Source organism: Rissa tridactyla, chromosome 5 (genome assembly GCF_028500815.1).
Source record: "Rissa tridactyla isolate bRisTri1 chromosome 5, bRisTri1.patW.cur.20221130, whole genome shotgun sequence".
Classification (NCBI taxonomy): Eukaryota; Metazoa; Chordata; class Aves; order Charadriiformes; family Laridae; genus Rissa; species Rissa tridactyla.
The window spans coordinates 56,842,853-56,856,444 of record NC_071470.1 but is presented as its reverse complement, the minus strand read 5'-3'; the positions used below and the strand labels follow the sequence as shown (position 1 = coordinate 56,856,444).

The 13,592-nt window shown below is 41.7% G+C and overlaps 1 protein-coding gene across 2 annotated transcripts in view; it reads left to right on the top strand.

The window, feature by feature from the left end:
• Positions 1-208: 208 nt before the first annotated feature.
• The window catches only part of DKK2 (dickkopf WNT signaling pathway inhibitor 2), a 43,858-nt gene continuing 30,474 nt past the window's right edge, over positions 209-13,592 (top strand). For both annotated transcript variants that reach the window (XM_054204070.1, XM_054204069.1), the window contains exon 1: positions 209-949. In XM_054204070.1, coding sequence (XP_054060045.1) covers positions 692-949 — 258 coding nt within the window. In that variant the 5' untranslated portion in view covers positions 209-691. The remainder of the gene's footprint in view (positions 950-13,592) is intronic.

Sequence of the window (13,592 nt, the reverse complement as noted above, 5' to 3'; positions counted from 1 at the left end):
CCGGGTGCCCAGAGCCCCTCGCCCCGCACTGGCCAGGCTGGAGGAGGAGGAGAAGGAGGAGGAAACCGGGCGCTCTCACTCCTGCTGGCTGCAGAGGCTGAGGCGAAAGACAGAAAAAGGAGGAGGGGAATAAAAAGTAAAGAGAGGGGGAGAGAGAGAGAGTGAAAGAAAACTAAGCCCAGCTTTTGCCGGTGCTGCTTGGATTGGATCTGGTTTGAGTTTCCTCTCTGCTGGCTTGTGCAGCAAGAGAGGAGGAGTGGGGGGAAGTAACTCGCTCACTCACTCACTCTTCCTCTGGAGCTTAAGCAAACGTGCTGGTGACTGCACTGGTGGGGAGCTGCCCTGGGTGCAGTTGCCTCGTAGCTTATTGCTCTCAGTCACTTAAGAATTGCCTGGACTTCTCAAGGACCTGGAGGAAAAAGCCGTCGCTTCACAGACCTGATAGTTGCTCAGTGCCTATAGACTTGACACGTTTTTTTACCTAGGGGATTCTTTTTTTAATTCTTTTTCTCCCGTGTCTCTCAGATCAGCAGTTGCTTAGTGTGTGGCATTGAAATCCATTGCTTTGTTAACAACTTTGGGAGATATTTTTAAAAACTTTTTTTTCCCTGTCTTTTGTTTTCTTTGCTTTAAAAAAAAAAAAAAAGAAAAAAGAAAGAAAAAAAAGATAATCCTTTTGGGGGGAGGGGAGATGATCGTGCTGATGTGGAATAAGTGCTCCTGCTGTCTCCTCTTACTAGCCGCGGTCCTGATCGTGGAGAGCTCCCAGCTAGACAGCTCCAGCTCCAAGGTGAACTCCATCAAGTCCACCCTGATGGGGGAGGCTCCAACTCAGGCAACCAACAGATCTGCAGGCATCCACCAGGGACTGACGCTTGCTAGCAGTAAGAAGGGCAAAATGCTAGAGCAGATGGGAAAACCTCCCAAGCATTATCACCGGCAAGGAGAGGTAGGACGTCGCTTCGTTTCTTGAGTGTCTGTCTGTCTGCGTGCTATATGCGAATAATTGCTAGTCCTCCCCTCACATTGTTTTCAAAGCTTTACTGTGTTAAATTAATTAATTTGCTTCATCGGGGTTGTCTGGGACAACATCATCTTAGAATTGGTGTTAAGAACTGTGCAAGTGGGAGCTGGAAGGTTTTAAACCTTTCATTTTTCTCTGTAGGATTAATAACTAATAGAAGAAGGAGTAATCTAAAAAAATATATCCTCTTCAGCATTTCTTTGTTTGACTCCTTCAACAGGCTGCTAGAAGGAAAGGAAGAAATTTCTTGTTAACTCTCAGATACTAAATGAATTGAATTTGAATTGAATAAGTGAGGAAAATTTGAGCGTGAAGTGAATCACACCTAGCAACTTGATCTCTGATATCTTTCTCCATCGTGAGAATAAAAAAACATGCTGTCCCAGTGATATTGTTTAGGGCACATTCAATTGCTTAATATGACAGAAAATTAATTCTGTGTTTCTTGTCCAGAATATACTCCAGTGGTTGTGGAAGTTTTGTTTGGTTATGTCCAGTTGAGATAAGCAGGGAGTAACAACCCTGAATATGAAGTTTGAGCGTAAGGGAGAAAGAAAAGGTTATAGAAAGTTTATGAAAAAAAGACCCTGACTTGCTTATGCAGTCTTCTTTCCTCTCTGAGCTGCTTGGAAACTTGGAAGTCTGATAGAAAATTATCTTCATTCAACTATCTCTGTGGTAAACTATAAAGGAGCGTTTTAAGCCATCAGTACTCTACTTCCCTATCAAGTCTCAGCTTGGATGGTATGAATGTTGCGCATTATGGTGTTGAAGGAGGTAGACTCCTTCAGAAAATACAGATTTTGTACTACTGGGTATTATTAGTATCTCCAAATATAGCTGCTTTTCATAAGCAACAAACAGTGTAGCAACAAGGGAGCTGCCAACATTCAGCACTAAAAAGGCAAAATACTCAATGCCTGAAGGGTTTGTATCTTGCCTACATTTTCCTTAAAGCAGCAGAGTATCTGCAAATTCAAGGAATCCACTGAATTTGCTAAAGTGTTTCACATCAGCTTCCTGATAATCGAATATTATCATTAGGTTTTGTGTGCAGGCATAGTAACAGTAGTGGTAGTTTTAGTTTTTGCGTGTGAGAAATTTGATTTTAAACCCCTCCAAGCTTGCCTTCCCTGGCCACAAAATTGTTTTATAATTTACCCAGGTTGCCTCTCTTTACCTCTGAGCAAAGTTTAGTAACAGATGCTGTGCTGAAGTTTTATATTACTAAAGTACTGTGCTTTTTCCTAGTGCACATTGTAATAATTACTATGTTAAATCACCTTGAGGAAATACAGGAGCATGATATGCTTTCTTAAGTGTTCTCCTTGGGTTTTCTTTTGTTTTCTGTGTATTCACAAAAAGCCAGTATGTAGGATCTATTTTCCCACTGAATGTTATCTCAGTCTCACGAGTTTCAGTGCAAGTACTTGTGGAGCTGCCCTGTACAGCCCCAAACACAATATATAATTTTTGCCTTTTGGGGAAGTCTTGACACCTTTCCCTATGTACAACGTCATTACCACTTCAATGTGTGTTCAGAGCAATGTTGAGAATGATTGATTATAGTTCACCCAGTTCCTGGAAAACAAGTTGAACGGCCCACCAGATGCATTTGCAAGACTTGGCCCTTACTTGCCAACCTGGATTGTGCGCTGGGGACTTCTAGTTACTGGCATGAACTCCCAAGGTACACTTCAAATCATAGACAACACCGTAAGTATCTGTAGCGGTAGAAGAGGTGGCAGGCATGTTAAGATGTCCTGTGTGTAGCACAAGCAAAGATGCCTGGAGAATCAGTGACTTTGGCCCCCAGGAGCAAAGCCTGACCCCCCCGTCAAGGGCTGTCCGTGCTGATTTCACCCTCTCTCCCTGGGACTCTGTCCCCGGCTCCTGCACGGTCTCACACTGATGTAGTCTATGAAAATGACTCAGATTTGCTACCAATAATTGTAGATGTTACTTTTGGCCATCTGCAGGAAGCAACACAATTAGCACAGAATTGCTGTAAAAAGAAAAAAGAAAAAAAGGTACTTTTGTGATAATGCTTTATCTTTGGCAATACTTCCAGTTGCAGGGTTGGTAAGCCGCTGCGTTTTTTAACAGTGGTGTCACACATCTCAACCTATTAAGACATGGCATTTTCATAATTTTTTTTTAAGTACTCTCTCATTAGTTTAGTGCTTGATTTATTTAGATTATGGGACTTTGTGCTGAAGTTTTGCATGCCATTTACTAAAAGAACAGGCCTATGCTTTTCTTCCTAAAACAATCTGTTGACTTGGTGGAATTTATAATGTGTCAAAAGTAGGAGTAACTTTTATGTGTTGGCAATATTAAATGGCAAGTTGAGTGTCTTGTTTACAACTAGGAAACAGTTTTTGTAAGGACCAACAATATGCAGCTTAAAGGAAAACTGATAGAATTTTGCCGTTGCAGTTGTGACAGCTCTGAGCTGTGTATTCAACTCTCTGCAGATACACATAGTGGAAATCAGAGAACTCTTGCTAAAACTGATGAAAGGACCATCAGCCAGCAACCTATTTACTTATTCAGCTTGGTAGACTAATGCACTTTCAGAACGTTACTTTAGTATGTTAATACAGCATTTTCAATTATGTTAATTCTCAGGACTAGGAGCAACTTGGGAGTCTTTAATCAGCAGTAAATCAACGGATACAATAGTTCATGGCTTATCTGGAGTGTTGATGTATTTCAGCTGGTAGTTAGTGCTTCTGCCCAGAAAGGGAAGATCCAGTGCTCCTTTGTCAGGCAAAGTTCCAGTTCAAATTAATGAAAATACTCACATGAACAAAGCAAGCTGATCCCGCTTGCTGGAGGGACTGGCGGGGCAAATGTGGATTTTAGTAAGACTTACATTTTTATGTCTTTCTGAGGAATATTATTTATTTTCTGTTCTTATTCCCTTTACTGCCTTGGATCAGCAGAGAATGAGAAGCACTGACGTGCTAAATCGGTGAGATTTCACTGTCTTCACTGTTCTTCAGTGTCACTCCTGTTTTCCCCTTTCTGCAAACTGTTAATGTTTTTCCAGTTTCATAGAGAATCGGAAAGTATCTACAGCATTTGCACAAGGGAAAAACATGCGCAGAAATAGGAACATACAGTGCCTGTTGGACTACATTACTTTTTTGGGGGTCAGTACAACACACTGTCTGCCATCAATTTCCTTTCAAAACTTGATTCAGAGAAGTGGCTTCTAGGAACAGTAGCCTCTCTAGCGAATTGTTCTGGACATATCATCTCTCTAAATAAATACAGTACAGTGAATAGAGTCCTAAATGAAAAGGACCAAATTAGCAACGATGGTGGTTTAATTTTTCTGCATGTTAGATACAGCTTCCACTGTGTTAGGGCAAGCTTTTCTCTGTGACTGCTCTCGCTCAACTATAGGGATTCAACTTGAAAGGGAAAATCCCATGTATCGCAGCTGTGATTGAAAGGCATAGCCATTCCATGGATTCCTTGATGATGGTACTGTAGCCTTTTTAATTCACTTTTTGACTTCTTGTCTCTGGATTATAGTCTCCGCTCTCTTATGAGGCTTGTCCCTTATGTCAAGTGCTGGGGTTTGCACTCCTTCCCAATTAACTGCCTTTAATAATCTGGTAGGCTGAGACCTACCAAACTTTATTTCCAGGCATTTTCCTTCTTTAATCTGTGGGCGCTATTGTCTTCTGCCCTTTCCAAGTCCTGGCCACAAGCCATTATTTCAGCTCTTTCCCCAGCAAGTCGTGTCTCTTGTTCCCTTTGCTGCTGCGTAGCTGGTTGGGTTTGTGCTTCCCACTGGGACCGTCCCTCCCACTTCCCCCACGCACACGATGGGAGCAGCAGCAATGATGGGAAGAACTGGGACAACCAAGAGGGGGACCCGCACAACTGTGGGGCTGAATAAGAGATAATGAGGTCTGGAAAAGGGAGAGCGGACTGAAAAGCTGGGACAAGTTTTAACACTGCTGAGGCACGATAGACAGATATCAGCTAAGCTTTGTATTCCAAATGTACTCAGCTTAATTTTAAAAATGTAATTTTTTTTTAAAATGTCACAGCTTGGGCTAAGAGATTTGAGACCACAGAAGCCGAACCAAAATATCATTAATCCAAATGGCTAAGTTGACACTGATCTCATACCTATCTGTGCATGGACACACATGTGTTTCTTGAGCAGGACATAGTTACCCACAAGGACTTGCTGGAAAATGCTTGGATGATGCTTTGTAGCAAGTAAAACAGCATGAGATGTAGTAATTGACTGCAGTGCCCTGAGAATGTTACAATAAAATGTACCAAAGACACCAAAAATGCAACCACAATATCTTGAATAGCTAGCAACCAAGACAGTATAAATTATTTCTACATGGGATTAAAAATAAATTAATTGCAATACCTACAAATCACATCCAGCAATGGCTTCTTTTTTTTTTTTTTAATAAAAAAATAAATACAGAATTAGAACTGCTAAATCTGCAGAGGTCACCAGAGAATGTATTCTTTGCGCTTGCTGTTTGCTGTTAGGAATCTGGGAGGCATACTGGTTTACTGGCAGCATTCTTGCTACATAGCTGAACGGCTTGTCTCTTGGTTGCAAAAATGGGATGCAGAGAATTATCTCCTTCCTGGGTCATGCTTGGTGTCCCCTTCAATTTGTTATTATTATTTGACTTCTTAATATAGAGAAAAAGCTCCTATATAGTGGCTTTACTACAACTATTTCCCATTAATGCTTCAACAATGCCTAGAAAATTTCCAGGACACTGACGTGCTATCGAGTGTGCAAATACTTAGGAAGAGTTAGTGTCTGCCTGGAAAATCTGTCAGAGTCTAAGGACAACACAAGAGATGATGAAGCATGATTACATTTTGCTCTCAGAAAAATGAGTCTGATTAACTCATTATGTTTGATTAACTGATGCTTTGCAGATGCAAATATAGCACAAGTTTAATTTTGATTTTAATTATCTCAACACCGGATGTATCTTGCAAGCACTTCATATCTCATGGTTTGTCAGTTGAGCCTTTGGTCCTTTTACAGTTGTACTTACAAATGCCTCACCCTGGAAATGTCGTTCAGGAGGAATTTAACTCCGCAAAGGAGGAGTCCCATAAAGCTCCTGCTTCTGTTTGCTTTTCAAGCGTTGCTTTCCTCTTTGGGTTTTGTGTATCCGAGAATTTTTCTAAGTGTATCCAAAAAAATTTTATATATATATAAAATGTTAATTTGGAGAACAGTTTCAAATCCAGAGACCTTCCCTTCCCACTTGGGCTTGCACAAGTCCCTGCCAAGCTCATGCTACCCCCACACGCACACATTGGTTGTGGCTGGCAAGACCAAGGGTGCAATGGGCCAGACTTGGAGCTGGCAGCCCCCACTTGGCCCATCGTTGGCGGATGGTTTGTCACCACGTCCCTCCACGGTGCTGGGGAACTTTGTGTCGGCCCTGAGGTCATTAGATATTTATGGCAGACCTGAGGACTTGAAGTTTGTATGACACTGCAGAAATGGGGAAGAAAAACAGAAGCTGCCTCTCTGCTTTTCCTGGATCGATAAAACTCCGATGTATTTAGATTTTATTTATTTATTTATTTTAGAGAACTGAAGATAATGCTTTGGAAATCTTTGTCTTTCCGTGCTATGTCCTTGGCTATGTTTCAGGTACCTTTAGGTTGAAACCAGCTTCTATAAGCTTCATATCCACAGATATGAAAGTTCCACACAAAAGCCAAGAAGATCAGAAGGTGTTTTACTTTTTTAAAATTAATTTTGCCTGCAAAAATATTTATTTTTATTAGAGAACATGGACATTCATCTCTTCTTTTTGATCCAGTCTAGGATGTGCAATGACCATATGTGTCCCCAAACCATCACTTCAGTATAATTTTTCCCTTTTTGATTGAAGGGCAGATTTGTTTTAATGGAAAATTTCATGAACGCAAAGCAATTTTCAAACTGCAATGAAATGTGAAAATAGGTGAATTTGTGATACTTCTGAGCTCATTGCAGAATCCTTTGCTCTAGAATGAGCTGCAGAAAGTAGCGTTAGAGAGAGGGAGGTTGTATAAAAGGGTATATATGGTCATAATAAATGAACCAAGCACAGCAGTTTTCAAATAAAATAATGAGTTTTGTTCATCTTAGTTGCAGTTTTCTTGGGATTGTCCCTGAATCCATCTATGATTTATACATTTGTGTTTACACAAACAGAACTTGAGTTATGAATATGAATGTATATAAACACACAGTGGGAATGTGGAGTTCACTCATTAAGCAGCTATTTTGCTCTTACTAAAGGAAAGACTGGGGCAGTGCTACAAAAGGAGAAAAAAAGTTTAAGAGTTGTTGGTTTTTTTCCCCCTCAAAGCACATAAGCACACAGTTCAGCCCCTTGGGACTTTCTTAAAGCTAAGCTTTGATATGATTGAATTTTCATATGCACAGTAATGAATCTTGGAGACATGCATGTTGCACATGTGTAGTGCAAATGGCACTGGTTTCGCATTTTTAGCAGTAAGCGAAGGTGGACTGTTCTGCACATGCTCAGGAATGAGGTGTTGCTTCACTCTGCAAGCCCTCGGCCTCATTCTCTGAGCATCATGTAAGTGTGAACCAGGGTGTGCATGCTTTTAAAAGCATACTTATCGGTCCAGTGAACGAGAGGACAGGGTTCAGTTTTACGTGTTCTGGCAGCTTGCGTTGAGTGAAGCAGTGACTTGCTGTCACTGTGATCTCTTCCCTGCAATGCATAAAGCGGAGGTCTCTTGAAAGGCATTGCAAGTAGAATATGTTTATGTTGCAGAAGAAAACTTTTATTCTTGGAGTCTCATTCTTAACCTGAACAACATCAGGGAAAGTAATGCATCTGATGGGGGAAAAGCTCCTTTGTTTTTCCTTTTGCACAGAGCAGGATAGTTTCCAGAATTGTTCCTTTTGCAACGTGTTTGTACAGAAAATGGGGCACCTAGTCTTGACAGCCTGCAAAGGTACTAAAGCTGGGCATTTTGCTGTAAAACCAGATCGCTGGAAGAGGGGGAGAGACCTGTATGTAAAACCGCTGAGAGACATGCCAAATGCTAAGCCCAACTGATCTAGTTGGTGTTAATTTAGTTCATTTCGTTTTCAGATGTATCAGAAAGATTTAGACTTTGGGGGGAAAAAAAAAAGAAAGAGATACTGACAGATGCGCTACCATCTTGGCTTCAGCCTTTTTGCTTTCATAGGACTTTCTCCCCTCCTTTTAGTATTTTTTTTGTTGTTGTTTTACAGCAATACTCTAGTGTTTCATGAAGAAGAGCCATGGTACTTTGGATGGCCAATGTCAAATATTCATGTCAACTCAAAAACTGACATAGAAATCTAGGTCCTGTGTTTAACTGGTGCTTGGGTCTCATCTCAAAGAGCTTATGTTGTTTTCTGAAGTCACTACGGAAAATAGATTTTTGACTTCCCAATGTTGCAAGTTCTAAGGAAGACTCCACCTGCCACCTGCTCTTACGGCTAGATTTACTGGTGTGCCTGAGCACTTTCCCTTATTTTCTTACCATGGGTATCTCCATGTGGAGTGTGACACAGAGGTACTTCCACTTATATGGTCTCTGTTCAGGGGGAGTTTTTCTAGAGCATGGGTTTAGAAGGAGAAAAGCCTCTGTCCAAGATGACAAAGAGCTGCAAGCAAGAGATGGTGTTAGGGAGCCCTGAGCTTGGCAGACGGTTTGTCTTCGCAGTGTATCTTCAGCAGCAGCTGAGTGAAAAATGGCCAAACGAAGCTTCTGTTGGCTAGACCTGGCAGGGATAGTACAGACTGCAGAATTTGACACATTTCTTTGTTTCTTCTCTTTTGGCTTGAAAACGAGAGAGCAGAGCCTGCCTCCCATCCATTTCATTGTGAATTTCCTGGGAGACTCAGGATCCTGTTTTCTATCTTAAAAAAAAAAAGAAAAGTTTTTGTTTCTCTCTATCTTGTGGGGCATTAGCTTGTTCAGGACATGGAGACTGAGCTGTGAGTCTCCTACTTCTCTCCTTTGGTAGGAGGAGTACTGGGCAGATGCTTACCTTCTTTTTCAAAAATCATCTCCCCTGTCAGTCTTCAGGCGGGAGGGAAGGAGAGAGGAGATGTCAAATGGCCGTTTCCTCTTTTAGAGGTAGACAGAACAATGGCATTCCTTACCAAAGAAAGAGTTACAAATTGTGATTAAATAGTTAACATATAGCTTTCACATAGAGAGAGACCATATGGTGAGTAACATGAAGGGGTAATAATAATGGAAGAAGCAGAAGGGAAGAAAAAGCTGGCTCCTATCCTGTGTTTGCATCAGGGAAGAGGGTGACCGTTTGGCAGGCTAGAGAAGGTGGCATGGCTGGTGTGTGATCTGATGATAAATTCATGAGCGTTTATGGAGATAAACAGTGTGGCATCGTTATTCTTCTCTTTGTGGGGGGATTATTTCATTAACTCCCTGGGATGCTGGGAGCCATCACGTGAATGTGAAGACTGTTTTGTGTATTTAGCTTAGCCTGAAAGTTTTACCAGACGTGTCATTCTTAAATTTTAGTTTATCATCCACTCAGGTAGTAATAATGATATCATCTGACCCACATTACCAACCACATGCCATAACGTGTGAGCTGAACACTATGGGGCTGCCCAACGAGACTGGAAGTCGTTCTTCCACACCCTCTGAGTTCCTCTTACTCCCAACAAATCTAAATTTGCAATGTATGTTATTATTAATAATAAGTAAAGTATATTATTCATAATCACCTCCTGTGGTGGGGAGAGAGAGTGGGTGTGGGTCAGAACTGAAGAATGGAAGTCCTGGGAGCCATGGGAGGACCAGGAAATCAGTAGGTTGCCATCTTCTCTGCATACCTGCTCCAGGGTGGAGCCAAGTGTTGATGCTGCCTCATGTGTCGTCTTAAGAGCAATGAGGAAAACTGCCTATCACAAGTTAGGCTTGAAAGTCTACTTTATATTTTGGTGGAGGGCCTAAACTGCTTAGCTGTATAAAATGTTTTTGTAATTGTTTGAATAAATACAGGGTTTTAAAAATGCTCTTCAGGAATGCTTGTAAACTTCTGTGCTTGGTTTTGTCCCGGTTGCTATCTTCCAGACATCCCACTCCTGGCCAAGGAAATGGCTTTTTAACAAGAAGAATCCTCTGGAAATTACTTTCTGAGGGGGTCCTTGCCACAGCAGCTGCAACAAATTGCAACTGAACTTCAGTCCCAATTGGTTTTTATTGCTAAAAGGATAAGTGACCAAGTGAATACTTGTATTATAGCTTTGCGACAATTTATTAAGTATCAAATTGTAGCGTGTGGTGTTGTCTAACCAGAAGATTAAGGTTTTCTCTGTGGAGGGAAATTTCTCTCAGACTTTGCACCAGTGCTCAAGCTGAAAGAGGCTGGGAAAGACTCGTCGATCCCAAACTGTCTTGTGGTTAGGCCAACTTAGGCTTTTCCTTTCACTGAGACCTCGGCGTCGGTGCCAGGGTCTGGCCTGCAGTGTCAGTGCCAGCAGAGTACAACCAGCACAAGGCAGGCGAAAAGAGAAGTCACGGCATGGCAGCCTAATGCGTGCTGATCCGCTCCCCGCTGTGTAAACAAGTCTCCGGGGGACATTTTCTGAGCAAGTTGTTTTTGAGTAGCAGCATAGCTTTAGCATAGCTCAGATTATGCTAACTGTGAAGCATTTTTGGCATGATTTTCCAAATAAGCAACATGGAGTCCAGGGAGGTCAAGGAAGGATGGAGCAAAAACTTGAGATGGTACAGGCTCTTTCATTGTGTCTTTGAGCAGGGTTTGCCAGCTGGAAAGGAGTCGCAGGTCTGTTTGCCTTTCCCTCAGCTTCTCTGCTCCACCTTGAGGCCAGCAGGGAGGATAAGGAAAACTCTGTCCCTTCATTTCTCTAGAGGAGTGACTAGAATGGGAAAGAGGATGCAGCTTATATTACATGGGAAATAGGAGGTTCTAAGCTTTAGTATTGCACAAATATATAAATCATGCTAGATAGCGCAAAATTTTCTAAGGATTTCAGAGGTAGGAACTCAGGCTTTCTTTGCCTATGTGTTTGTCTATATGCATATTAAAATCTTGCTTTAAGTATTATCTATACAATATAGTGTTAGACATAAATTAAAATGCAATATTATTTTTATTATTGTTATTACTGAAATGCAAGAGCTTTTTTTATCTCTGGATTTCACTGGAAGTGTAGAAGAAACAACTGTTTGGAGCGCTGAATTGTGACGGTTGTTGGGTGGTTGGAAGAATGAGTATGAAAGTCAAAGTTTCATGTTTAGCTTTTCCCCACTTGCTTTCCTAATTTGTGAAACTGGGAAGCACATATTTGGCCCTGTGCTTGACAGGGATTTTGGATGGCTTTGTTAAAAGAATTTGTTTCAAAAAAATTTGTTAAACATTTGTTGTTAAAAAAAAATGTTTAAAGACCTTCACGCATGGAGATGCCTGATAGGCAGAAGTTGTTCATTTGAAATGCAATGTCTGTTATTGGTGCACTTCAATGAACTCGGGTTGTGGAGGGTTTAAATACAGGACACCAAAACTGGAGACACCCCTCAGTCCCTGGGAAAGCAGATTTCTAATGAACTTCATGGGTCAGGTTCCCTCCTTCCCCAGGCACACTCGCCTTACTGTCACTGCTGTAGGTTTGGGATTTGGATTTGGTTTTGTTCATTGTGATCTCAAGGATGGTGCCTTTTCTTAAACACTGTCCTCTTAAGTTATCAGTGAAGGATAGATAAGAGAGTCTTTATTACAGGCACACATGTGCACCGCAGGTGCGAAGAGAACTCTTAAACTGTTTATGGGCGCACAAAGCCCCACGAACAAAGAGGGCAGAAAAGAATGTTGTCATTTTAAGGAAAAATATGTTTTAAGGCCCTGTTAAAAATAAAGCCAAAAAGGAATAGCAAATGGGCTGCAGATTGTCTGTGTAACAGGGATTAGCACTGTGAAAATCTTTCATTTTTCTAAGCAGGCATGTACCACAGACAGGCCCAGCTAGCCGAGATACCATTCAACACTCAAGGGGGTATCCACTTTTAGGCTCATGCCTCAGTGAGTTACCCACAAAATCACCCTCCAGTAGGAAAAAACAGATAAAGAGTAGGATAGCGCTGTCTTAACTCTGTTTTAGAGGTTTTAGATTAATAGAAGCCAGTACATAACATTGTATGAACATGGTGGTGGTGTATGAGTTCCAGGTCTGGGGTGCAGTTGTCACTCTTGAATTTAGTGGGACTGAAGTTTATTTTACAGCTAAAGGGTCAGAACAGAAGGGTCAAGGATGGAGAAAATGAAAGGAAAACCTATTATCTTCTATAACAGCCACATGATGATATCTTCACTTGTTCAGGAACAGCTTTCAGGTCCATCAAGGAATACATCTGTAATAGTGGTGACAATTCAGTACCCAAAGAAATGATGTAACTCACTCCCCTCAAGCACTGTTTCCCAGCAGATGCACCAAAAAAATGTGGCCACAGACATCAGTTCATGCTGCCCAGAAATGCCACGCTTTGGCTCCTTACTCTGCAAAATGTGCTGCCCATCTTACCCAAGGGGTGCCACATGCTTTTGCGCAGAAAGCCATCTTGAAGGTTGGGCCCTGTTTATGGACAGAATGAATCTGAAGGGCATTTATGTACCTAACTCCCTGCATGTTTCCAGTGGGAATTAGGTTCTGCATGGCTTTAGGGAGCAGGATCATGGCCTTTTCCATGCAGGAGAGAAATTCAGCTCAGAGGAAAACATCCAGCTGAGACTCCCTCACTGGAAAGCAAGCTCAGGGAGAAGGAGCTCTCTTGTCTTTTATCACCTATGTAAGATAGCCTGAATTTGGTCATCAGAATAATTTATTATAATTATTATTACAGAAAAAGTTAAATCAGAATAATTTATGCCGTTCCCTCAACAGTGAAATAATAATATGACCGGTGACAGATCTGTATCTAATGTACCAGACACAGTTCCTCTGGCCCTTCTCTATGGATTTCAGTCTCCATCCAGAGTAACCCTTTTCTTAAAGCAGGGTAATTTTTTTTTTCAGTGTAAAACTGGACAAAGATGCAGAGATGTTGCAAGCAGAGCTGTAGCGTTTCTCTTTAATGAGCCTCTTCCTGACCCACCCTATGTAAGGCAGTTGACACATCATGTGTTGTGCAGCTGGGATGGCTACCCTGGCACATGTATCTGACACAGGAACGTATTGACTTCGGCCTTTTGGAAGCACCGGACCCATGCTGTTCTCCAGAGATGTGTCTAAGTCATTTCCCAGATACTGTGGATATAGCAGCGGTAGGAGCAAAAGCTGAAGTGGAATTCACTAATTAAGATTTAGCTGATTCTGTGAAAACTGATTGCGCAACAGAGACTGACACTCAGTTTCTGGATTTTATTTCCTCTCTCTTTCCCTGGTTTGACCTCCAGTGCTCCTTCTGCCTGTTGGTCAGTATTCGGGTCTCAAGTTGTAGAGTTTGTGTGTGTGTGGGGGGTGGTTTGAGGGTTTTGAGGGATTGTTGTTTTGGGGTG